We start from the raw sequence: 27,881 nt of genomic DNA, 5'->3' as shown, positions 1-27,881 counted from the left end.
CTAAGAGGACTCCTCTGTCCAGAAACTGTGCTGCCCAAGGGGGGAAACCAATTGCGCATTCTTTGCTCTGAAAACATCTACCAGATAACTTGATCATGAATATTATTTTTTTGTGGGTTGATCAGTCCTATATCCAGCAGGATTAACAATTTAAAAGCAACAATAATGTGCATTGGACATGCATTTATATCTCAGAAACACAACAGTGAATTGAAAATTGCTGAGATTAAAGACAGCAAGCACAACAGAAACCTGGTAGGAAATAACATGCTGAAATGTTATAGCAAAAACAGCCACCATCTTCTGTGCATTACTAAAAACTGTGCAAAAAGAAGAAGCAAAATATCAGATGAAGAAGCAAAATATCTCATTAGATGGTGAGAAGTCCTTAAAATGACGTGTGATTTCTATAGGCTTGTTTCATAAATTTAAGAAAATGTATACAGGTGTTGCCTTTATGTTCCTTGCCTATATACAAAAAAGCAAAAGATGAATCATTCACAAATAAATACTTTTACTGCACAACCACAGCACTGCTTATTTATTAATTTATTTCATAAAATTTATGCCCCACTTGATTGTAAAAAAACACACCTGAAAGTGGTTTACAAAAAAGTAAAGCAATAAAAATCAAGAAAAAATTACAACCATACTTAAAGAACACAAAAGTTAAAATACTAAAACAGATTAAAATTACCTCAACTTTCTAAGCATCTGGGTAGGCTTGTCTAAACAAGAATGTTTTTAGCAGGCACCAAAGAGAGTACAGCGAAACTGCCTGCTTGATATCAATAGGCAGGGAGTTCCAAAGTGTAGGTGCTTACAAATGCGGAATGGGCTTGGAAGGTGCTGTGGCAATGGAAATGGAAAATGAAAAGACAAAAGGAAACTATAAAGCTCAACCAAGGGTTATGCTCCTTAATGAGTTCTACAGTTAATTAAGTCAGAGAAAGTTCTCTAAATTACTGTTGAGGCAAGTCGGCATAAGATCATGAGAAGAGCCTGTTGGCTCAGGCCCATCAAGTCCAGTATTCTGTTCTCAGAAGCATACTGTCTCTGACTATGAGCAAAGCCATAATGGGCAGTAACCAATGACAAGACGTATCCTCCATGAATTTGTCTAATCTTCTTTTAAAACCATCCAAGTTGGTGGCCGTTACTGCCTCTTGTGGGAGTGAATTGTCCACACTTCTGCTTGTTTTGTGCCTAGAAAGCAGAGGTTTGAGTGGTCCAAGCATTCCGCCCCCCCCCCGCCTCACTCATTTCCCAAGGAAAACCCACTCTTTAGCTCTAAATCGGAGCAAACATCAGTCCAGAGAAAACCTGAATTGCCGGTTTGCTCCAACTGAAAGCTAAAGAGTGGTTTTCTCCAGGTGAAAGCAGCGAGACTAGAGGAATTGTGGATAAGCCCCAAGTGCTGCATGAAAAAGTACTTTCTTTTGTCTGCTCTGAATCTTCCAACATTCTAACTGAGTGTCTCCCAGTGTTATGGGAGAAGAAGAAAAACCTTTATTGTCCACATTCTTAGCATGGTTGCAGAATAAGCATGTTACTAGATTTTAATGATGAGAGTTGAGTTCTGTAGCTGGGTACCCTTGTTAGTATAGTCAAAGTCTGAGTACAAAAAGACTTGCAAAATCTGTTTTCGAACATGCAAGATCTATCTTCATAGAAAAGGAAATGAAATCACCTTGCCAGTGATGAAGCTTTTTTTTAAAAAAAAACAAAAAAACAAACCTTTATTGGTATTACTGTGGGGGCAGATGGACATTTTGGGATATTCCTGCTCTGAGAACCAGCTGTCATTTAATCACACATTTCAAGGAGGATTTAGGAAGCTTTGCAAGCAGCCCCACTGCCAACCCCTTTCCTCTCTGCTTCCTTATTTTGGAGACAATGGATTCAAGATGTGCACTGTCTGCTTCGCAGCTGCAGTTTGTATCTCCAAAATGTTACTGGACTTTGATCACAAGGAGTGATTATTAATTCAAATTGATCAGAAAAGCCCTTTGAACTAAATTGGGACACCCACTATCAAGTTGTTCTTTGGGGAACATGTCTCTGGTTCCATTGATATCACTTGCGCAGAGTAGTTGCATTTTTCCACTCCCCAAGCCCGGTCCAGATCCACCAGTCCCATGCAGTGTTTACCTAAAAATAAGAACAAATAACATATACACTTTCTCATAATTATTGTAATACTACAAATGCAAATGTACATTTCAGCATCAACACCCACTGATGAAAACGGGTATCCTAGCATCAATTGTAACAATAGTGAATACGGTCATTTCAGTATCAGTCATTAACAGTAGTGGTGCCAGTATATATTTTGCAGTGTCTCAGACCTTTGTTTTGCTTATTAATGCAACTTGGGATAATTTCCTAATATGGCTATTTCTAATACAGCTAAAATGTCTCTTTATAGCAGGTGTAGGGAACATTTGGCCCTCCTTATGTTGAGGAACATCACCTTGCCAACAAAGGTCCGTATAGTTAAAGCCATGGTTTTCCCAGTAGTGATGTATGGAAGTGAGAGCTGGACCATAAAGAAGGCTGATCGCCAAAGAATGGATGCTTTTGAATTATGGTGCTGGAGGAAACTCTTGAGAGTCCCATGGACTGCAAGAAGATCAAATCTATCCATTCTTAAGGAAATCAGCCCTGAGTGCTCACTGGAAGGACAGATCGTGAAACTGAGGCTCCAATACTTTGGCCACCTCATGAGAAGAGAAGACTCCCTGGAAAAGACCCTGATGTTGGGAAAGACGGAGGGCACAAGGAGAAGACGGCGACGAAGGACGAGATGGTTGGACAGTGTTCTCGAAGCTACCAGCATGTGTTTGACCAAACTGCAGGAGGCAGTGGAAGACAGGAGTGCCTGGCGTGCTCTGGTCCATGGGGTCATGAAGAGTCAGACATGACTAAATGACTAAACAACAACAAATGTTGAGGGACGACAACTCTCATCATTCCTGGACATTGGCCATGCCTACTGGGGCTTATGGGAGTTGTAGTTCAGCCACTTCTAGAGGGCCAAAGGTTCCCCCCACCTGCTTTATAATATTTAGAGTAGAAAGATGTGTGACCAAGTGAGACGGATTAAGGGCTGATGTTTGCATACTAAGTTATGATAAATGAAAGATGTGTGTTTTTATGGGGGCTCAGTGTTAGAAGACATGCAGAAGTCCATGGATTCATCCCTGGCATTACCAGTTAAAAATGACACAACTGATGCTAGCCAGAGTGGACAATATTGACTAGAGCACTCATATTTAATTGCAGGAACGTTTTGTAATATTTTTGCTAATTAATATTCTTGCTGATAATCTGCACTGTTGCTGTTGTTGAACATTTGACTATTTTAAAATATTTTCAAATTTTATTTTTACATTTTAAAATAATACATTGCTAATATTTAATTCCAGAATGTTGAATACAATATGAATACAAAGTATCCCATTATATTATGGATAAAATAAGCATGTTGAGTTACTGAAGAACTCTGAAATATGAAAGAAAAAATTAAATATGCCACCTCCCTTAAGATAATAGAATTGAATTTTTAAATGTCCTGATTCTGCATTTGTTTAAAGTGGACTTGTTACACATGACAGGATATATCTGCAACTTATTATGTAGGTAGATTGTACCATCTTACCATCTAATACTGGAATCCTATACCCACTTGCCTGGGAGTAAGCCCCATTGAATTCAGCAAGCAGAAACACACAGGATTGTGCTGCAAGTTATTTTTACATGATTACTGGCAAGGAATGAGTGGCGGTGCAGTGGTAGAAAAGATATTTTTGTTGGATTGTTTTGTATTGTTTCATTTTGGGTTGGAACATTAATGCAAAAACAATCATCTTTATAATAAACAAAGCAATGGTGGTGGTGACCATTTTAACTATGCAACCCTGTGTGTCTTTTTTCAGAAAGAAGCACCACTGGATTCAATGAGGTTTACTCCCAAGTAAGCATGTTCAGAATTGCAAGCTAAACAGTACACCTTATGTAGAATCTCACTATCTGATTCTGCCTCTAACAGAGCATGTGGTTAGTGCTGATCTGATCTGACCTTTACCCTAGTCATTTGAAAACAAAACTTAATCCTCACCAACCACACGCCCATTAGCAAGTTTAAAAGGTGAAGAAAGATGACTGAAATGGAAGAGATTCTTTTAATGGAGCGAATAAGCCTGATGTCAAGTATATCTTCAGAAGAAACAAGGAGAAGAACAAAAATGCCAGTGAGAGATCGTTTTTGTGGTTCACAAAAGTCTGCTCTCCCTACTTTATCTTTGAAAGGGGGGGGTAGAAGTACTATAGTGTCACAACATCAAATTTAGCTGAAATGCTGAGTTGACACTCTGTGATTCATTTACAGCCATCCACTCCACCCTTCATTAAGTGATACATTTCCTTCCCATATCACCAAAGGGCTGGAAGAAATGCCCACTCCCATTTGGCGGAGTGGCACCTCTTGAACTCACAGCTGTGACCTTGTCAGCACGTTTTCCTTTCCAGATACAGGAGTGGCTTTAAAGTTTTGCCAGTTTTTGTGAAAAAGTCCTCAATGCTTCCTGTTGTACTCTTAGCCACCACAGAAGTGTTTAGATCAGGGGTCAGCAAACTTTTTCAGCAGGGTCCACTGTCCCTCAGACCTTGTGGGGGGCAGGACTATATTTTTGCCCCACAAATAACCCAGAGATGCATTTTAAATAAAAACACACATTCTACTCATGTGAAAACACCAGGCAGGCCCCACAAATAACCCAGAGATGCATTTTAAATAAAAGGACACATTCTACTCATGTGAAAACACGCTGATTCCCGGACGGTTTGCAGGTCGGATTTAGAAGGTGAATGGGCCGGATCCGGCCCCCGGGCCTTAGTTTGCCTTCCCATGGTTTAGATGCATAGACATTGTTTCTTCTTACTGCCTGTTATACATTGGAAGTGAATTTTGTATCCAAAGCATGCAACAGTATCGAACCCTGTTTTGTCTATTTATCCCAAACACCTTGTCTTTATTTTTTGAAAATCAATGCCTCATTTATTTGTCAACAAAATTCCCAGAGCAGCTTGCAAGAAAACGTAACTCTAATATAAAAAACACCAACAAATTAGTAGAACTGATTAAAAAGGCAGAGAAGCCATTGAGTCTAAGAAAACAGCATAAAAACAAAAGGATCTAAAGTGCCCGACCATGTTTTAAAAAGACCTTTATCTGGTGCTGAAAATAAAAGAGCTCTGGCATCAAGTAAAACTCCTAGGGGAATCCCTAGAATATCAGCTCACCCTATGCAAACCAATCTTACATATTCTGAAGACATTTGAACTGCTGTAAAAGAGAAACACAAGCTCAAAGCTTCCTTGGGCATATGGAACTAGATATGCAGTTGTGTGGATCCCAGCCAGCTACTCTTCCTGTTTTAAAAAGTTCCACTAGATCTATTGCCATCCTTTGCAAATGCGTCCTTGTTACTGTCCTTTTTTTGGCAAGAGGGACACTTTCATAAAAAGGGAGAAAACTTTCATAAAAGCCACCACCCTTTTCAGATTCTATTTATTTTGTTTCAAATACAGTGGTACCTCGGTTTACAAACTTATTCTGTTCTGGAAGTCCGTTCTTAAACCGAAACCATTCTTAAACTGAGGCGCACTTTCCCTAATGAGGCCTCCTGCCGCCAATGCCCTTCCACCGTTTAGGTTTCGTTCTTAGACCGAGGTAAAGTTCTCAAACCGGGACACTATTTCCAGTTTTGCGGAGTTTGTAAGCCAAATCGTTCTTCAACCGGACTGTTCTTAAACCGAGGTACCACTGTATTTCTATCATGCTTTTTAAAGTTCCCCAGACTAAGGCTGCTAGAGTACTGGGCTTGCCTAAGGCCATTTATTTAGTTCGTGGCTGATGTGAGATTTGAACGGTAATTTCCAGCTCTTGCACTATAGTAGCTCCCTTGCACTGTTACTAGCTCCCAATGGCATCAGAAAAAACATAAGCATGTTTCTCAAATTATATCACCTCCTTTATTGGACTGTAAGTAACAGATGAATGTTCACTGTGTCACTGTGTGATACTTTCAACCCCAGATTTAAACTGAGCTTCAACAAAGAAAACTATTTCACTGTATCTCTAAAGACACTTCCCTGTGTGTTCTGAGAAACCAGCACTTTCATTCCTTGTTGATAAGCATGCCACGGCAACCCATATATAGTAAGCTAAGCACATCACCAAGTAGAGTGTATGTAATCTACACAACAGCTGTTCTATGGAAAAGCGTACCTATTTGCCTGCGTTCAGGGGGAAGCTGGACAGCTGTCTGATCAGCAAATCGGCAAAGAATCATGTGCTCCTAGAATAGAAAAAACACACAGAGAGATAAATATTGCCAGCTTCTTCCATTACGTTATTCCAAACTAGCAACCATAGTAGCATATACTGAGAGACTGTGTACATCTGAAGCCCCCAATATCGACTGGAGTTGCCTGTTTTGCTATGCAATATTATTCAGAACAGGTCCTTCTGGCATGACATTGGATTTGGCCACCAATGAAAGGGATGCTAGTAGAGGGTATAAACTGAAGCATTCAAATTAGCCTACGATGGCCTGGTATGACCTGTGTGGACTCTTTCAATACTGTAGTTAGATCCTTAAGCATCTATATCACGTCTGACCCGTGGAAGCTTTGTACCATGCAGCTTCACCAACACAGGCAAGATGGGAAACAGGCAAAGAAAGTACTTCTTCATGCAGCACATAGTTAAACTATGAAATTCACTTCCATTAATTGTAGTGGTGGTCAACAACTTGGACAATCTGGTGGAGGATAAGGCTTTGAGCCATGATGGCTATGTTCTGTCTGTCTGTGTCTCTGAACACCAACAAGCAAGAAGAGACTTCTGTTCTGCTTGCAAGCTTCCCATAGGTCAGTCTCTATGAGATAAGAATGCTGGACTAGATGGATCTTTAGCTTAATCCAGCAAGGATCATATTATGTTCCCAGTGTTTTGCTACTTCAACACCAGACTCACAACACTGCAGTGCCCAAAGAGCTCTTGTACCCAGCCTTTTTTGTTTTCCTTTGTACAGCAAATCATAGACTTAGGCTACAATATCTATCAATCCCACCTGGTGAACCACAATTAGGTTACACTGATCACATCTTATGACCCACAGAGACATGGTTTATAATATACTTTTACACACACTAGACCTTAGAGGTGATTATGCTTTTGACAGGGGGGGAAATGCAAAAGGAAAGAAAAATGCCATAACAGTGCTTTGGCTGACAGCTGCACTAGCTTGGACAGCTGCAATTTCAAGTGCCAAGTCACAGCAATCAGAACCATTTCAGAGCTGTATATCTTGACAGAGCTGTTTGTAATGTTAGATGGAGATAAGTATGTGAGAACACAAAACACTTTTGGAAGGAATTTAGGTAATACCATTTACAAAGACAAATCCTCCCATTCAGTTTTTTTTAAACAACAGGGATTTTAATTTTGCAGGATTTCTTGAATTTTTAGGTTTCCATATAGTTGGATATTATACTCTTTGTTTTTGCTATGTAATAATTGTCCTGACAAAATATTTATTTATTGCATTTTTAGCCCCAACTTTCTATAAGAAATGCCTAAGATGGCTAAAATCCAATTAAATAAATTAAACGGAAACAGGAATGTTGAAAATATGCAGAGTTATCAGGATTTAAAAATAAAATAGTTTTTTTGTTTAACAGAGAATATTTTTAGAAACTATGGGAAGGGTGCTATTCCCGTACCTTGACAAAACAACACCAACAAGTTATTTGGGACAGCTAACTTTTGGGGAGCTGTAGAACGCAAGATATGCAATATTCAGCTTCAGGAAAGGGAAAAGTGGAAAAATGGCAGGCAAGGTATGGGTTAAGCATCCTCTCATATGCGCCATTGCTTGTCCAATCAAAATCACCCTGGCCAAATTCTTTTTCTTTTAAAGGCTGTTTCCCATTATGTGTGTTCAGTCCCAATAGGTTTCAAACTGAATAGTCAGTTTCAAACTGAAATGTATGTATACTATTTCCCATGAGAAAAGAGAACTTGCTACAAATTGTTCTTAAAAGTCAGCAACGAGTTGAGTCTTCACTGTGGGATGCCACAGTTGCCATTTTGAATGGGGTGGGTGGGAATCATCAAGTCTCTATAATAACACTTTGGTTTTACTTGACACTAATCCTTGAATTTCCCAGTGAAAGGAAACAGAAAATTAAGATGAACTATGGAGACAGTGACACAGTGTCTAGCCACCACATTCCAACTTTTGGCAACACATCAGTAACTGAAAATATATCAATCCAATATGCAAAGTTGTATATTATATAAAGCCTACAGAACCAAAAATTATAAATTTATACACTGAACTTATATACCATCTGGTCTAGATCCATGTAAATAATACAATACTGATTTTAGAGGGGCTTCTTAGCACAAGCTTTCTTCTTTAAAAAAATCAACTGATACAAATTTATTAAAACGATATGCTTCTTAGAACCTGTGGAGATTTCATATCTTTTATGTTCTATTTAAAAGGTTGCATTAATTTTTCTCATAAAATACAGTCTTTTCAAAATTTATGTGAAGGTTGGAAATGTAACACAATGGAAAATGTATCAACTATTATTTTCCAGTGAACTATGTGATGGTCTTAGACAAAGTTAAAGATGCATATACTCAGTGCCAGATTTATGTATGAGCTAAACAAGCTATAGCTTAGGGCCCCACTCTCTTGGGCCCCCCAAAAAAATGTAAAGAAAAAAATAACTAGATGTACATTTCCAAAATATAAGATAAAAAACAAATAAAATAAAACCTACATACAGCAACAGTGTTTTGTGTTGTGTGGGCTCCTATTTGTTACGTGCAAATGGCTTTAGATACCTATTAGGTTCATAAATTACCATATAGCACATATTCAAAACAAAAAAATCCAGTGACAATTGGTTGTTGACAAAGGACAGCTGGACATATAAAGGGCCCCATTACCTTCAGTAGCTTAGGGCCTCATCAAACTTAAATCCTGCCTGCATATACTATAAATAATATTTAAGTTATTTTTCAAATGAATATGTCATATTTTCTAGCCAAATAGGGCATTAAAGTAAAATATGGTTTTCAACAAGCCAGAAAGAAGGCAGAAGATAGCTCTCAAAGCATATCTGTGTGAGCTGAAACATACATGGTTATCTTCTACATTTTGTTTTTTTTTTCATAAAAATTTTTATTGCATTTTTTCCAGATAAAGATAACCAGTCAGATGTACAAAGAAGCAAGAACAACAAGAAAAGAAAAGAAAGAAAATAAAACATTTCCAAGCTTATTTCAGTCTTCTATCGGACTTCCCCGCATCCCCCACACAATGCATTCTTAACAATAAAATTATCAGCAAATTATAACCTTGTTTCATATGTTTCTTTTGTACTTTCAGGTTATCTTCTACATTTTGGAGCAAGTTTCAATAGAAAGAAACATTCCACACATGAAGCGCTTGCTTCTGCTGAAATGAATGGAACATTCATTGTGGGTGATGAGCTTCATCTATATGTCCATAACAAATTGGCAGGAATTATTATGAAAATTTATTTTTACTTATTTTATTTAAACTCTTTGTTTCTGTAACTATGTCACTAGGCTTACTTGTGCCAAAAGCAATTCAGCCTCCCATCTTATGAAAATGTGGTTATTAGTTCACATGCTGTTCACTACGAAAACTACATCTCAAATACCATTGGGAGAAAAATAAAGCAATTTCAAGCCATCACTGTCCAAATTGAATCTGGATAGAAGAAAATCAAATGAAATGGGGAAATAGCAGCCATAAAGAAGGAAAACGGTTAAAAAATGGGAAACTGGCATAAAAATGCACACAAAAGCCTTCAGGCCTATCCAAAATATTCAGTGGAGCAGACTAGGAGGAAAGTACTCCTAGAAGGCTCAACAGGTTCTTGACATCTATGTATACTTGATGGATGAATATGTTTCTTTTATAGTGAAACAATTCAGTTGTTTTATCATTGTTCTTTTCATGGTTTTATGTTTTAACTAATAAATAGTTGTTTTAATTTTTTTAATGATCTTGTCATCTACTTTTAGAAATTATTGAAACTAAAAAATGAGATATAACCTAAACTACACACAGAAATGTATTCCATACTGTATTTACGAAATGTCTTTTTCCTGCACTAAAAGAAAAAAGAGGAAGGACCACATGGAATGCAATGGTGAAGTTTCAGTATTCTGATGTGTTTTTAACCCTATCATTAAAAGAGAATTACTCATTCCACTCAAACCATACGGAAAGACACAGAAAAGGGCACAGAAAGAAATTCTAAACCACAGCTTCACCTTTTGCATACCTTATAGGATAACACTTCCTTGAACTGACGGCTGAAATAGAAAAGAAGATGGATTTGATCACCATGAGAAACGACGATTTTAAAATAGATGCAGTCTTTAAGGCATATGGCTGAATTTTAAACAAATACTTGGGTGGGTTGTTATCTGGAAGTTGAACAAGATCCAGAAGCAGACACTACTGAGAGTTTCTGTTCTTTTTTAGTAAATGCCTATAATGTGCCAAGTTTTATCACTTACAGACATTTATCATTTAAGATATTTTAAGTGCTAAACAAATGCATAGGGCTGTATCATGTCACTGCTACTGACTCACTGAAAGCAAGCATCTGACTTTTAATATATTTATCCTACATAGGGCTGATGATGGATTCAATGTTCAGTGTGCATTGGTTGGGATTATACACCCTTTTAGAACCAGGTTTGCAACTCGGGAATACTTTTGAACAGAATAGCATTGCTCCTAAACTAGTCAGATGGTGGCTGTCGCCAGGTTTGCTGCACATGTTTGTGGGCCCGGTGCACTTGTTCCTGGAGAAAGATGGTTGTGCCACAGCTACATCCACATGAAGTGGTTCTACATAGGGCTATCTTTGAAACTGCACAGAGAAAAATGTAGCAGATAAAAGGTTTCTTTGCAGATTGTCTGCCACTGGTGTTGTACCAACAACTGAGAATTGTTATAATAAAGAATGAAACAGAGACATGCAGTTTAATTTCCTTCTCTGCACAATATCGTGTACTCTAGTGAATCACAAAAGTCAAGAGATCACAACTGGAAAGTGAAAGGACTGTTTTCAATCCAATAAAAATAAGATGACTGTATGAAAAGGTATATGATCAGGCAATCAGAATTCTTGCACCTGAAGAACTACTTGACTTCTACTATGTTCTGTGGTCCTTTCATAGGTGCATCACGGCTGCAATCCTCACTGAGCCCCACTGAGACTTATTTCTGAGAAAGCATCATTGGATTTGCATTGTAGAAGTTTCTTATTTTATAGATCAATGACTTTATTTAAAAGAACCAAGGTTTACAACTGTGGGTGTAATAAATGTTAAAAATAATGTGCGCATGGATGATTAGGCGAGGCTAATTAAGCCTCTGAACAAAACGATAAACATAATGTGACGCAAGCATACTGAGAGAGCTCTTTATTGCAGGCATGTATTATGTATTCTTTATAGCTGCTACTAACTTCCACTTCAGAAATGTCACTGGTAATTTGCAGAACAGTTAGAAATGTATCTTTACAGCTAGAATTATGAAGTCATAGCTCTAGGTGACACATTCAGCCATTGTGGCAATGAGCAGGATGTAACTCACCTTTGGGACTACCTGTTCCCCTTAAACAGAGGCAACACAACCAACCTATTATTCTCATGTCTTCTTCTAAATATCTGAGCCTGAGGTGGAGCTTCACATCAGTTAACATCAGGTGTTAAAAATAAAGGTATTGTTGGACTTGGGTATTTTTCTTGTTCTGTGGGGCCAACACATTCACTACCTATGCAATCCTTTGCAAGTTTTCTCAAAAGTAAACTCCAGTGGGTGGCATCCAACAAAGTAGTTTGCTAGCACAAGGGCTTTGGGCTGCAATGAAGCTCCCTGTCCCACTCTTCTGCCTGTGTGTTGCCTGCACCACCTACATCTCTTTTGGATTTTTTCCTAACCCTCTGGAGCAGATCTGAGGAGGGCACAGGGGTGCATGGCGAGAGGAGAAGGAGGGGAAGTTTCATTGTGCAAACAGATTTATTTATTTTTTGCACTAGCAGAAGCTCTTTTGGGGAAACCAGCCACTAAGCTCAACAGAACTTACTCACTAGTAAGTTCGTCTAGAACTGTAGGCCTTTGTAGTCAATGCCATACATGTCAACCCAGGTTCCTCTCCATACATACACATTGATGTCAACAAACCACTGACCTTTGTGGAAATGCAAACTTGGCTGTGTTCTGAATGAAGCCATAACAACATGGAGAGATAACAAATGCTGCATGAGCTTTGACACAGCGTTCAATCACCATGTCTGTTGCCACACCACAAGCATGCAGTGCTACCTGTGAAAGTAAAACAATGGAATTTAACTGTGCATTCAGTTACTATTCAGCCATTTCTGGATGGCTGAATTATTGCAACATCAAATAAAGAGAGCAATCTGTTGCAAAATCAATCTCTTTTTAGCCAGATAATACATTATTTTCTTTGCTTACGTTGAGACAAAATGTAGCTAGCTCAATAAAATATATTCACTTTTGGCAGTAGATATAAAATACAATACTAATCCAAAACGAACTAGTGCAACAACATTATAAAGTTAAAATCTGGCACGATACATAAAGGTCTCAACCCAACGTTTTTTGACAGTTCTAATCACCATATAGGGCCAGATGCCATTTCTTTTCCAGATAAGAACAAAAACTGCAGGCCTCAGATATTAATCAAACAATGCGTTAAAATTGCCCAGAAAGGTTCATAGGTAAAGGAATGTTCCAGTATTACTTATGCATTTCATTCATAGAGCTCCAAAATGAATCATGGCTGATTATGCTGAACATGGAGATAGCTGAAATTTGACAGTGTTCTGGCATAGGTTTCAAAACAAACCGAAATGCTTCCTGCCAGGTCTACTCTCAGTCACCTGAGATGACAGCTTCAGTCACAGATAGTTCTATAAGCATGATAACTACATAGCGCTTAAAAAATGTTTGGGTTTGGTTGATGAACTGAAGATACTGTGGTTGTGGTTTTTTAAAGACTAGTTGAGAGTCTAGACTCTGCAGCACTGCTATGACAGATTACATTGCAAGAAGATATTTAAGTAAATATTTCATACTTGGCAATATTCAAATTATGCATACAGCAGCAATAATTATTTCAACGCCCCACGCCCAAAGTCATTTCCGGCTCAAATATGACTGTATAATGAAGGTGTTCAGCTGATATGGGTCATGTACCTTTTTAACACCATCTGCTGATAAGAACAACTAAATTTATAAGCATCCCCTCTCTGATTCTACAATTGGTTTGTGTGGCACCTCATCCAAACCAGATTTGTGTTTTTAATTCCCATCTTTTATGTCACAGTTCTATCTGTCCTAACTGTACTATCATTTCGTTTTCTCTTAGGCTTTTCAGTAGAGCTTACTTATGAACTTACTTCTGAGTAGACATATATAGGATTGCAGTGATAGCTCTTTTTCACATCAGCTAATCCTTTTGGGCCAGAGGATGCTTAATGCAGCCCAGCCCTTAAGTATGTGATTTCCTCTCCTTTTGGCTCCTCCCTTCCGGAGTACAAATCGTCTAGTCTTTCCCCGACAGTCTTGTCTGGGGGGTAAAATTTAACAGTTTGAACTTAGCCAAGATCTGAAACCAAACAGACCACAAATGGGGAAGAAACCATGGCCCTTCAAATGTTGCTGGAGTACAACTCCCATCATCCCTGAACATTGGTCATACTGTCTGGGGCTGATGGTCACTGGAGTTCAACAACACCTGGAGGCTTAAGGGATCCCCATCTCTGCCACAGATGTTCTCAATGCCTAACAGGACTAACTCAGAAGAAAGTCCCACTGAGTTCAATAGGAAGGGGAAACTCAGGCCTGAGGGCCAAATGTGGCACTCTAGGCCTCTGTTTGGTTCTTGGGACTCTCCCTAGCTGCTCTCTCTCTAGACCACCCCCTTCACTGGCTTTGCTTCATATGCCCCTTGAGTGTTTCTGCCTGGCTGGAATTTGCCTTTGAATGACTCTTGCTTGCCTGGATAGAGGCTAGAGCAGGCATAGGCAAACTCGGCCCTCCAGATGTTTTGGGACTACAACTCCCATGATCCCTAGCTAACAGGACCAATGGTCAGGGATGATGGGAACTGTAGTCCCAAAACATCTGGAGGGCCGAGTTTGCCTATGCCTGGGCTAGTGAGTGGTGTGTGTGTGTGTTGAAAGGTAACATTTACAGTGGTACCTCTGGTTGCGAATGGGATCCATTCCAGAGGCCCGTTCGTAATGTGAAAAGCCCGCAACCTGAAGTGCAGTATCTGCACAGGTGTGCAGCGCAATTTGGCGCTTGTGAACAAAGCATGATTTAGCACTACTACGCATGCACGAGTGGCGAAACCCAGAAGTAACCCTTTCCAGTACTTCTGGGTCGCCGCAGGACGCAACCTGAAAAACGTAACATGAAGCAAATGTAACGTGAGGTATGACTGTACATTCATTGTTCTATCCACTTTTGCTTCAGGTCCTGCCCATCTTTGGCATGTGACCCTAGGAGGCTGCCAAGAAGGAAATACCACCCTTGCGCTGGAAAAAGTTTCTCTCCACTGCATTACAGCCTTAAGCACGTTCAAGGACCAGACTGCCTTATGTCTGCATCATCTCTTAGTATCTTCTTGCCTCCTTGTGTATCAACTGAACTTGTATCAACTATTCCTGTCACTATCCTATTAAGAAATCATCTCTACTGACATTTCATACTTCTTCGTGTTGAATAATGTAATAATTATTGGAAGCTGACATTTCACAGAGCTAATTATGTTCTGGTTTTAAACGCACTCTTCTAAGAGTTAACTTCAATGCTCCATTATTACTATTTGCTTGTAATAAGATAAAATAAAATCCTCCTGCCTCCTCTTTGCTATGTCACCATTTCAATACTGTACTAATTAACTTCAGTTGTTTTCTGAACTTGTATGTTCATTTGGCCTTATAAGGCAGCATGGAGGACACTTGAATTCCTTATTTTGTGCACAGCACAACCGTTGGGAATCAACAAATTAGCAATAGCTCAAAACTCTTAACTTCTGATTTCCCGTTAACACAAGTTTATACAATAGCAGGGTTTATAGAAAAATAAGTTGAGGTTACATAATATTAAGTGATAGGTTATAAGTGATAAGACAATATATGAAGACAGTATTTTCTTTTTAACATTACATAACAGCAAAGTCTGAATATTTTCAAAATCACTTACCCCTATATTAAAATTTCCTTTAAAATAGTCCATATTTGCTTGGATGAACCAAATGTTGTCTAATCCTAGCACACTGCTTCTTTCTTCAGCACGTGTCAGTGACAACTCTTTATTTTCTACCAATATGACCTATATTTTACACAAAATAACAGTTAGTTATGGTAAACTTTTTGGTGAAATAAAAACTGTTGCAATAGCATGGCAGGGGCAGGCGAGAGAGTTGTATTCTGAAACAGAAATGTATCTGTCCAGTCATTAATAACAGCAGACTTCACTTGACTCTATCCTTTAATCAAACCAGACTACGCAGGATTTTGTGCATGCCAAGCAAACTTCACTGCTTTCTTAGTGAAAGATTGTACGGCCTGCTTTCAAAGCATAATGCAAAGTACCTCCATGTTACTAACCTATCAGAGGGGCTTCCAAGCCTGACACTGATGCAGCAACACATCTATGACTGCTGCTGCCCCAGTGAAAGGGACAGTCTGGGTCTGCCAATAGAGATTCAGCAGGCAACTTGTGTGCCAACTTTTAAATGCATGCCGGAAACTTTTATATTGTGCTACACCTATGCAGGCAATTAAGAATACATCCTTCCACAATGGTTAGTTGATGTCTGTTTTTAACTTGTTATGGTTTTTAATGTATGGTTTTTATGTTTTATTGCTGTCAACTCCTTTGGGAGTTTTCTAGGACACAGTGGTATACAAATAGCTTTATAAATAAATTAATCAAGGCAGAAAGAAAAAGTATCTTCTTCTGGTACTGCGCAGAATGTAGTATCCCATCTTGTGAGTAAGTGCTACTCTGCAGAAGACCATAGGCTGGAAGCATTTAGTTATATTGCATATGGCAACTATCCTATGTGTAGCCAGGCTTTGCTCTTACAAAGGAAAAAATTACAAAAAATAGATTTTTTTTTTCCAAATTAAAACACATGGTGCCTGTCACATCTAGTTTCTTCAAACACATTTGTGGCAATTGGACCCAGTTAACACAATTTTGGAGAACTGTGGAAGTAGCAGTTCCCAAAGGTATCTGTGAACAGACCTCTCTGGTTCATTTTTCAAGCATTTGGAAGAGGGCCAACTTTTTCAGGTTCACTTGTAAGCCTGAACATGATAGACTCAAATTTCCCAGAGAAAATCTCCTTGAGACTTAATATGGAGATGTGTTGCTCCTTAGGGAAGCATACAAATCCCGCTTCTATAGTTTATCAGCCAGTAACTGCATCTGGGCATTTCTCTATCAGCCAGTAACTGCATCAGGGCATTTCTCATATAAAATCCTTCTAGAAGAATGGGGAAAAACACAGATTGCCAATCTGGGCTTTTGATTGTGATTTCCAATTGAGTTTTTGTTTTGTTTTGTTTAAACTGTGATAGGATTGCTCACTCTTTTTTGGGGGGGGGGGGTTGTTGATGGTTTTCTCTGTTACTAAGCCCAGAAAGGAGTAATGTTGTCTGTAAAACAACTTAGCCAAAATGAAAAACTACCCCAAATTAGCCACAGTTTGAGATTAGTTCATGCAAGGTTTTATAAAGGTAAAGGTAAAGGGACCCCTGACCATTAGGTCCAGTCGTGACCGACTCTGGGGTTGCGGTGCTCATCTCGCTTTATTGGTCGAGGGAGCCGGCGTACAGCTTCCAGGTCATGTGGCCAGCATGACTAAGCCGCTTCTGGCGAACCAGAGCAGCGCACAGAAATGCCATTTACCTTCCCGCCAGAGCGGTACCTATTTATCTACTTGCACTTTGACGTGCTTTCGAACTGCTAGGTTGGCAGGAGCAGGGACCGAGCAACAGGAGCTCACCCTGTTGCGGGGATTCAAACTGCCGACCTTCTGATTGGCAAGTCCTAGGATCTGTGGTTTAACCCACAGCACCACCTGCGTCCCGCAAGGTTTTATATTGGACCTAAAATAAGGAAGGGGCTGTCAGACAATGAAAGCCACGAACCCCACCTCCTGCTTGTCCACCAGGAGCCTCTCCTCATAAGCCACACCCCCAGCTTGTAGGATCCTGCTTAACTGCACTGAAATGGAAGAATTAAGTGCATGTTCTCAAACAATGGCTTTAGCTTAGTCGCAGAATAAATGTTTTGCATGCAAAAAGGTTTTAGAGTGTCTATTTGAGAGTTTGGAGAGCCGGTGTGAGGATGTCCCTGTGCTACTTTTATTCTTACTTTTTAAAAGTTGCCTTCAGTCATACTAATTTTATTGCTGGGAGAGAGAAACAGTGCTTTATCTTACTCAGAATATGAGAACGGGTAAATTAAGTACTTTATTCTACCATGAAAAAAACGTGAGTGGGTGTTTGATTTAGATAATTCTATCACTTTCACATATTTTACAAACAGCCTGCCTTTAATTGTGTATCTGAAATTCCAGGTTATTAAAGTCTGAATTTATATTTTACTGAAACCTTACCTGACATGATGGAAGTACGTGAGCAAGGACAATTCCAACATGGCCCTGTTCAAAGCAGAAGAAAATGCACAAATAAACCTTGATCCCAAAGAGCTGATCCATTTGACAACAAAATATTCCAATAAAATATTGGCAAAGACTTTGAAAGCAGATCAAATTCCAGAGTTTTTTTTATAATAATATTTATTACTTTTACAACAATTTAAACACTTACAAAAGAAAAAACAATACATTATAATACAAAAACACTACATAAAAATTAACAAAGCAAAACAAAAACACTTTAAAAACACATCAAAAGAAAGAAGAAGAAAAAAAGAAAAAAGAAAAAACTTCCAATATCTTATCTTTCTTTCCCATATTTCCACGACCTCCTCACACCTCCCTTTTTGTATTCCACTTCTATTAATTATTTCAGAGTTTTGGACTCTTGTGCTGTTTGACTTATAAACATACAAAAACAACTGCGACTGAACTTTATTACAAACAAACAATCAAACAAAATACATTACCCCACCACTGCAAAAATCCACAATTTTATCTCCAGGTTTAGCCAGCTTTTTCACTAAGGCCACCATATTGTTGAGCTGTTGCTGTTTCCTAAAAGCGCGATCACTGGACATTTTTCCTAAGGATGACAACAAGGAATATACATTTGCAATTGCTTATGGCAAAAATGTGGTTTTTACAGTATTTCCTTTTAAATGTAAGTGATTAGATACAGACTTGCAGCTCCACATATTGAATGGCTTTTTCCATTCAGGCCAAGATCCAATGGAGGTTGCCGGATACAGGAATCAACTGACACTGATTCCCTCATGCCTGCAGTTTCTGCACCACCTCTCATGCTGCTCCAGAGTGTTCCCCAAACCCTCCAGAGCAGATTTTCAGGGGGTACAGGGGGCTGCAAGAGGAAGGTGGAATAAAAAAAAGGTATCTTCCTTTCTTCTGATTTATGGTTTGTCCTAATGCCAAGGATTTAATGTTGCAGGTGCCAAGGAAAAGGAGGAGCCTGTTTCCAAAGAGCTTGTGATACATTTTTATCATTTATTATTACTTGTGTTATTAGTCACTTGTTACCCTGAGGTCTCCAAGTGACTTACAAGACATTTAAGAACATAAATATGAAAGCATTGATTATACCATATCAATAGAACAAAACAACCACCATAACAGCCCCAGGAATATTATTAAATGGAAGGTTTAGATACCAGCAATGAAGTGCTAACAAGGTGAAGAAGAAGAAGAAGAAGAAGAAGAAGAAGAAGAAGAAGAAGACGACCAGAGGAACTACAGCACATTTAATACTACAACACATAAGTGCATTCGTATATAATATATAATAATTTATTATTTATACCCCGCCCATCTGGCTGGGTTTCCCCAGCCACTCTGGGTGGCTCCCAATCAAATATTAAAAACACAATACAATATAGAAGGATTTGCTCTATAAGGGGTTTTTCACATATATGAGCCATCAATTGACACTGCAGCCATCTAGAGATAAGTATGCATTTGTGTCCATGGGTAACAAGAGAAACAGAAGCTACTTCCCCTCCTATGGGGGAATCTTTCATATGTCTATGCTCTCATCCAATATTCATTTTCCAGATAACTGTATGGTGTGAAAAGGGTTCCCATATGTCCTTGATTATGAGGGAATAAGTCTTCTATCAAAAATTGTCCCTGTTCCATAGCACTCTGCTGCATGTGCTCTGGCACAGCAAACGATGGCTTGGATCCAGAGATGCTTGGGCTGGGTTCCTCTCATACAAAAGAGTTATTCTAGCTCCTTTCTGATAATGCCCTTTGCATTCCTTGGAATTTGGGATACTCAAGAGAGCTTGCAGGGCTGTGCCAGTTCCCGCAAGATCTCGCATGAGCATTCCTAGCCACGCTGAGCAGGCCTAGCCCAGCAAGCAAGGCAGAACACTTAAAAGCTCTTTCCATGCCAGGTCTGCTTATAACAGTAGCTCTCCAAGGTCTCAGGCAAAGAGGCCTTCTTACTTATCTTATCCTTTTAACTAGAGGGCCAAGGATTGAATCTGAGGTGCTCTACTTGTCAAGCACAGTGGTGCCTCGCAAGACGAAAGTAATCCGTTCCGCGAGTCTCTTCGTCACAAGACGAGTGGTTTTTTCGTCTTGCGAAGCAACCCTATTAGCGGCTTAGAGGATTAGCGCTGTTAGCGGTTTAGCGGCTATTAAAGCCTTAGCGGCTATTAGCGGATTAGCGGCTAAAAGGCTATTAGCGGCTTAGAAAAAGGGGGGAGCGGAAAAAAAATCGGAAAAAAGCAAGCCCATAGGGAAAATTGTCTTGCGAAGCAGCTCAAAAACAGAAAACCCTTTTGTCTAGTGGGTTTTCCATCTTGCGAGGCATTTGTCTTGCGGGGCACCACTGCATATGGTGTATCTCCTAAATGAACTATTGAACAGGTATGATTTGTGTAATAGCTCCCCAGCATATATAGAATGGATATCTCTTTTGGATTTAAAAAGATAAAGTAAAACAATATTTTAGTAATAAAGTATACTACTTATTTGTCATAGGCAATGACATTTGTTTTTAAACTGAATTCCCTTTCTCACAGCAGCTGAGCTGACATACCGTATCTTAAAACTATCAAATTGAAATTGTACTGTATTGGATTGGTACAACCTAAAAACAATGGCAGTACCCGTAGTAAACAATAATACTTCTAGAAAGTAGTTTTTTTTCTCCTCTCCACAACTAGGCTTGTGGAAATCTGATACTGATACCATGTTTGGTGGTGTTCAGCAAGTGGCTATGATTTCTTGCAAAACACAGGTCTCATTAAAAGTTTAAGTATTTGTTGAAATGTCACATTTTCCTTCACAGTCTCAGAGCAATTTATACAATAGCCATAAACAGGAGCTGAAACTTATAACATGGGAATTAGAGCCAGCCGTGCATTTTTTAGGAATAATTTATGCACCAAGATCAAAATATTTCTTCTTCTGTAATTACTTTTGGTCCAAACACATTTAACTTGACGTAGAGGAACAGCAACAAATGTCTCCGAGTTATTAATGTCACTGTGGCTTTAAAGTATATCCCAGCTGGCTTTGTTCTTCAAAATTATGCACACAACCAGGTAAAATACAGGAAGTGATTCTATTGCCTTATTATAGGAAGATCAGAAATGAAATATTATGACCAAGCAAATGAAACATCTCCTTGCCTCCGTGTAAATACCACTGCCATTTTTAGAATGTTGGACAATAAATTGCAGTGAGGGAGCTGCTTAAAAACTCAATACAGAGGGAACTGCAACTTCACAGAGAAATGGACACCTGCAGTTTTCAGTCACAAAACATGGCAAGTGCTACTATTATTGTTTGGTGTGGCTGGGGTCGGCCAGATGTTACAGGAAACCAATTCTCTGCATTGTCGTAGTCATGTCATCTCATGAGCAAAGCTTTAGCACTCCCACAGCTGAGTGGCACAGCATCTATTCTGCAGGTAAAAGGTTTCAGGTTCAACCCCCAACATCTCTTGAGATGCTTGAGGTAAATGCTCTCTTACTTCTGGCTTTTTCAGGGCTTTTGTATTTGGCAGCAGACTTGCCCCTGCCCGGCAACATGCTAATTCCATGGGAAATGCTAATGAACTTTGCTGCATTCACTTTATTGGGGAACCCTATGACCTAAGTTGATATAGCTCATTGAGGGCACTTCAGGAGCTGCGGCTGAGGCAAAATTAAAAGAAGGATGAGGCCAAGTGAAGCCAAACTGAATGAATGCCTGAACAGGGTTTGCGGAAGATTCCAAGCATAAATTCCAAGGCTTTCAGATACTTCACCCTTTTGTGTTCTGTGAAGTACAAAGGCCCTTCTCCATCTCTCTCATTTACAGCCAACAAGATTCTACTTTGACACACACACTACAGTTGAAAAGTTGGTTTAAAAGGTTGCTGAAGACAGAACAACACAATAATGGTTGTTGTTTTAAAAAACTAAATAGTATCCCCCCGCCCCCGGTCTAATATAGCTAACTAATTTGTTCTGCATTAAGGTAAGCTCTGCAAAATGGTTTTTATCATATAAGGTATCAGAAAATAAAACCAATTTCTTCTTGGACTTTTAAGATAAAATCAAGCATTTCAAATTAACATTAACAGCTTGCTTTACTTGTATTTATTTTATCAGATGTCAACAAAAGTTTAATAAATTCTGTACTGAAGGGAAAAGCACACCTATTTTTAATTATTTCCAAGCCTCTTGTTAATCTGTCCTTTTATTGAAGTTCCCACTGGTTGTGATTTTTGTATAGCCTGCTTTGTTTTGCTGTCCAAATAGACTTCTTAACTGCAAGCAAAGTAGGGCTTAAAAAGAGAAATCTGATTCACATTGTATAAATCATCAAGGGAAGTTTTCATAGTCATTTGACCTTTCCAGGAAATAATGGAAAAGGCATGTGTAGGACAATACATATGTGTGTTAGGTTTGTAGTTTTTATATGTTGTAAGCAGCCTTGAGCATGGTTTTAACTTTGGAAAGGTGACATACAAATAAAATGATTGATCGTCAGTTATTCTCATATGCAAAAATGTGCGGGTATCCAAATCTCTGAAGATAAAAATAATTTAGCCTTCCTTCCCCACTATTTTCTCTCTTCTATTATTATATTAAATTTATGAATCATCTTTTACATATGCCTCAAGATGATTTACAGCCATATCATAAAACAGCTAAAAATCATGGTTAAAAATACAAAAACAAATTGTCATAGATTTAAAACGTAAGCAGGGACCTTTTAATTTTTCTGGAAAAGCTTGTTGAGACAAAAAAACCTTTGTTTTCAGAAAATACAGATAGTGCTAGACAGCACGTGACATCTCAGCAGTAAAACTATTCCATGGAACAGGGGCAGCCACACTGAAAGCCCTGCTGCATTTTGGGGACATCAAGGAGAAACTCTCCTATAGAATCCAGTAACCTACAAGCAACTTGGTCCTGAGCTCTATAGGGCCTTATATTTTAGTACCCAATCCCTGACCTTGGCACAAGAGCAGATTGGCAGCCAATGCAAATCCCACAAAAATGGTATTCTAGGCTGTTAGTAGTGTGCCTCCACAAGCAACCTACTGTAGTCACTGTGTTCTACCCTAGTTGAAGCCTCCAGACCTCCTTTCTTTTACAAAGTGTTGACATACTTGTTTCTTCTTTGTAAATATATTTTAGTGATTTTCGATGTACAAAATGAAAACAACCACCACCATGCAAGATAACAGGCTATTAATGCTTCGATCCAGAGATAAAGGGTGCTTCCAGGCAGGTGAGATTATTGTGGGATTGATACTCCTCAGGCATGCAAGTTTCTCACACTGTCCACGTGACATTGTCTTCATCTAAATGCTAGATCTTAACTCCCTTAATCCTAATTTACCCTTTCCATGAAAAATCCAATGGTTAAAAAAACCCCAACTGTTGCCAAGAGGCTGTTTGCAATCTCTGAAACCCATCTGCAATATTAAGACCCATCTATAAGTACCCAAAGGCACCCTGTATAACCAATGGGTAGGAGAGCTTAAGATACTTCAATTCCCCAATTTGGCAGGAGGTAGTTTTGAAGTTCCACATTATTACAATTGTATGCTAATTTATTCTAAAAACATGAAATGGATATTTATTCAAAGTGTGCTCAGTCTGTTCACCATAACATAATGCCACAGCTTTTCTTCTGGTTTTGATTAGTAAAAAGAGGAAAGCGTCACTGAGAAATCCACCACATGTTTTTAATTTAACATGCAAAGATGGTTTGGTTACTAAGTACATGTTTAATTTCCCCTGTCTTGGGTGGGGGGTAGGGGGAAGGATATCTGAATTAAACTACAGTGGTACCTCGGGTTAAGTACTTAATTCATTCCGGAGGCCCATACTTAACCTGAAACTGTTCTTAACCGGAAGCACCACTTTAGCTAATGGGGCCTCCTGCTGCTGCCGCGCCGCTGGAGCACAATTTCTGTTCTCATCCTGAAGCAAAGTTCTTAACTTGAAGCACTATTTCTGGGTTAGCGGAGTCTGTAACCTGAAACTTATGTAACCCGAGGCACCACTGTATAGGGTTTTTTACAAAGTGAATATTAAAATCTAGTAAAATCCTATTAACTAAAGATTTCTTGTTCTACTGTTTATCACTAGTTTAAGTAATTCAAGAAGTACCGTATTTTTCGTCCCATGGGACGCTCCGTCCCATAGGACGCACCTAGTTTTTTGGGGGGGAAATAAAGGAATTTCCCCCCCCCTTTATTTCCCCCCCAAAAGCAGGTCGGGGAAACAGAACCAGGTCGAGGAACAGTGGGATGGTGGCACTGCGCCTCCCTGCTGTCCCCCGAGCTTGTGGGGCTGGCTGATGTCTGCCCCGCGTGAGGGGCGCTCTGCATCAGGGCGCCCTCCCCCCCGCGGGGCAGCAGGCTGCTATCCGCAGTGTGGGGAGCCTTGCAGGGAACTCCTGCAAGGCTCCCCACGCTGCGGATGTCTGCCTGGCGTGGGGGGCGCTCTGCTTTAGGGCGCCCCACCCGCCGGGCGGCAGGCTGCTATCCGCAGCGTGGGGAGCCTTGCGGGGAACTCCTGCAAGGCTCCCCATGCTGCGGATGTCTGCCTGGCGCAGGGGGCGCTCTGCTTCAGGGCGCCCCTCGCGCTGGGCAGCAGGCTGCTATCCGCAGCGTGGGGAGCCTTGCGGGGAACTCCCCACGCTGCAGATGTCTGCCCGGCTGCTATCCGCAGCCTAGACATCCCTGCCGGACCTCCCGTAGGGCTGCCTAGGCTGCGGATGTGTTCCTGAAGCCTGGAGAGCGAGAGGGGTCGGTGCGCACTGACCCCTCTCGCTCTCCAAGCTTCAGCAAAAGCCTGCATTCGCCCCATAGGACGCACCCAGATTTCCCCTTCATTTTTGGAGGGGAAAAAGTGCGTCCTATAGGGCGAAAAATACGGTAAGTCACCTATTATGGATGGAATGATAGGAAAGTCCCTTTGGTTTGATTCAGAAAGGGCTCAGCTAATAAGCGTTATTTCCCCTACTAAAAATAAAATCAGAATACAACCTGTTTCACAATCACCACACACACAAAAATTCTACATTGCAAATTCACTGCATCCTCAATGGCATTAACTGGGTAGCAATAAATCCAAAGTCCCACTGTTGATCCCATGAGCCCCCTTGTTTGTCTCTTCCCTGAAAATGTACTTAACTGGTGTTGGTGGTGATGGCAACAACTGGGAATATCTCACACAGGCCTCTGTGAGGTTTCTCAGTTCACCCCAGATAACTGGCATACTGAAATGGCAGCATTTCAGACAGCAAGGACTCTGGTAAACAGTTTTCCAGGATGACTAAATATTTAGTAGGGACATTAACTGCCTGGACGCGGGTGGTGCTGTGGGTTAAACCACAGAGCCTAGGACTTGCCAATCAGAAGGTCGGTGGTTCGAATCCCTGTGACGGGGTGAGCTCCCGTTGCTCGGTCCCTGCTCCTGACAACCTAGCAGTTCGAAAGCACGTCAAAGTGCAAGTAGATAAATAGATACCGCTCCGGCGGGAAGGTAAACGGCATTTCCGTGCGCTGCTCTGGTTCGCCAGTAGCGGCTTAGTCATACTGGCCACATGACCCGGAAGCTGTACGCTGGCTCCCTCAGCCAATAAAGCGAGATGAGCGCCACAACCCCAGAGTCGGCCACTACTGGACCTAATGGTCAGGGGTCCCTTTACCTTTACCTTAGCTGCCTAGGAATCTGAAAGTCCCAGGACTCTTTGCACCTTTGTGCTTCATGACAGTATCCCAGGGTTTAAGAAGCCCAGAGACATATGGTTTCCAGGCCACCTAATAGCAATATAAAATGCAGTGCTCAGACACCCAAGGAAACTATAATTCCAAAGGATTCTGTAGATATTCCAGACACAAGGGAGCAATGAAGAATTTGGAGAGGTCTCCTTGTAGCATCTACCACTGCTAGATACATTTTCAGGGAAAGGTCTGGAATGAAGACACCAAGACAATCTTATCATGTGATAGACACTGTGAAGTTTGGGTGGAACTCATATTGCATTGGAGGGGAGGCCTCCATTAAAAAGCGCTCCCCTTCAGTACTTTACTAACTCCAGGCAATCTTCATTTTTGTGCAGAGGTTACGTTCTGGACACCCCCATATGTTGGCAGACTGCACATAAGTCTGCTCTGCCCCTTCCCTGTCCACTTTGCCCATTCATGACATCTTTATGACATTTTGGGGCTGTTTCTGGGTTCAGTGCTGTGTATGCAGGCATGTGCAAATGCATGTCATTAGGACACGTCTAAATTGGTCATTGCCTGTATAGCTCTTTGCAGCAGCTATCAAACTAGCCCATGAATAACAAGAATAAAGTTTCTTCACAACCAGAATGGTTAAATCTTTATAGCTACGACTTAAAATAACAACCATTTTTATGTTATCTTTACTAACATAAATTCTCATACTGCCTCCTAACATGAAGTCATGTACAATGTGCAAAGAAACGTAAATTAGGAATAATTACCTCATTTGCTTTTGTAATAAATCATATTAAAAGTTCAGCTTCAGGATAAAGCTATTTACCCTTCAGTTGCCTAAAAGGGGCAGGGAAATGGCAGCAACATTTCTGAATTGCTGTTACATGGAATTAATAGAAATTAAAACATTTTTGGAGAAGTTAATTGCCTCCTCGGTTCCTGAATGTCTGATTTCTTGGCGTAAAAGAAAAGCAGCCTTCTTTTCTGAAACAAATGTACCCCTCAACCCCAAACTTTTCCCAAAGACGGTAACTCACTGTCACACAAATATCAAGCTCAGCTAATCCTGTTAAAATAAAGACAAAAATCAGAACATGTCCTAGAGATTCCAAGTTTAGAATATTGTGATTTATAGGTATTCTCAGCCTAGCTATCTGTTAATCCAACTTCAAAAAACCAACTAGCACTCTTGCACTCAGCAGTCTTTTCAGGGTGGGCTTTAGCACTACTCATTCTGTTTATGAAGATAAAATGCCAAAGCAGCCCTAAATCCCTTTATTGGCTTTTGAAAGAAAGACCAAGATGTGGGTGGAAAATTAAAGGGGGAAAATGTTTTTCATCACTACTGAGAGATTGGACACCAGCCCAAATCCTCTGAGCCTTAAAGCTCTGTGGTGGAAAAAAATTAGTAAGTGTTCACGAAAATATTAAATGGTTAAATATATTTATGCCTTTCTATATATCTGTTTTGCTGGTTAAAATACTAGCCATGTTGCAAATGAATATATGTCATCAGGCGTCCATCATGTGGCTGAGTGCAAATATAAATAATAAAAGAGGCATGAGATATTTCAAATATGCTCCATTACATATAATATATAGGGCTGCTCTGGGCAAAAGCAATTTTTCACCAGTAGTACATCCTGCCCCATCTGTCAAAAAGTCCACCTGTCCATTTTTCCTCCTGCTGTATAGCAGGGTATCAGCACAGAGGAGAGGAAGGAAGGATCAATGTACTATATGAGCACTGGGGCATTGTCTCTGCAGGAAATTATCTTACCACCATAGCTTTTATTGCTATAACACAATGTCTACATCTTCATTACCTTAAATGTCTACATCTTCATTACCTTAAATTCCTTCCATCTTCCAAGGTCAAGGTGGCATCAAGCTTCTTCCTCTCTCCCTCATGCCTCATATTTTCACAACATCACCATGAGTTACCTCTATCAAAGATAGTGACTAGCCCTAGACCAGATATGTCCAAGTAGGCTGTGCTCTACAGTCCAGTATCAAAAACTGGCAGTGATGTACCACCCAGGAACGGGTGCAGGGTGGGCAGCAGGGATGGATGCAGGGTGGGTGGGCAGGCAGGGGCTGGCTGCTTCCCCCGAGGGGGAAGGGATGAGTGCAGGGTGGGCGGGATTATTGGTGCAGGGTGGGCCACGCTTCTCCTCTTCCCCCACCCCCCAACCAGCGTGCGATCTCTAGATCTCTTCCCTGAAACCAGCTGGGCTGGGGATCTCTGGGTGACATTTCTCTCCCCACCCCCAAACAGCACACGATCATCTCCCCTGAAACCAGCTGGGCTAAAGAT

The 27,881-nt window shown here is 40.2% G+C and overlaps 1 protein-coding gene across 3 annotated transcripts in view; it reads right to left on the bottom strand.

Moving 5' to 3' along the window:
* Window positions 1-530: 530 nt before the first annotated feature.
* Window positions 531-27,881, bottom strand: part of GSTCD (glutathione S-transferase C-terminal domain containing) — a 56,298-nt gene continuing 28,947 nt past the window's right edge. For 2 of the 3 annotated variants that reach the window (XM_083459214.1, XM_083459215.1), the window contains 8 exons: window positions 18,312-18,427; window positions 17,800-17,844; window positions 15,372-15,500; window positions 12,325-12,458; window positions 10,402-10,432; window positions 6,293-6,362; window positions 2,033-2,151; window positions 531-849 (listed from right to left, as the gene is read on the bottom strand). In XM_083459214.1, coding sequence (XP_083315340.1) covers window positions 745-849; window positions 2,033-2,151; window positions 6,293-6,362; window positions 10,402-10,432; window positions 12,325-12,458; window positions 15,372-15,500; window positions 17,800-17,844; window positions 18,312-18,427 — 749 coding nt within the window. In that variant the 3' untranslated portion in view covers window positions 531-744. Of the gene's footprint in view, window positions 850-1,728; window positions 2,152-6,292; window positions 6,363-10,401; window positions 10,433-12,324; window positions 12,459-15,371; window positions 15,501-17,799; window positions 17,845-18,311; window positions 18,428-27,881 lie in introns of those variants that run through there. The other variant, XM_083459216.1, reaches the window with a different exon arrangement.

The sequence above is a fragment of the Podarcis liolepis genome (genome assembly GCF_965112155.1).
Source record: "Podarcis liolepis genome assembly, chromosome: 9".
Lineage (NCBI taxonomy): Eukaryota > Metazoa > Chordata > Lepidosauria > Squamata > Lacertidae > Podarcis > Podarcis liolepis.
The sequence above is the reverse complement of the archived record's forward strand: the minus strand, read 5'-3'. Positions and strand labels throughout refer to the sequence as shown.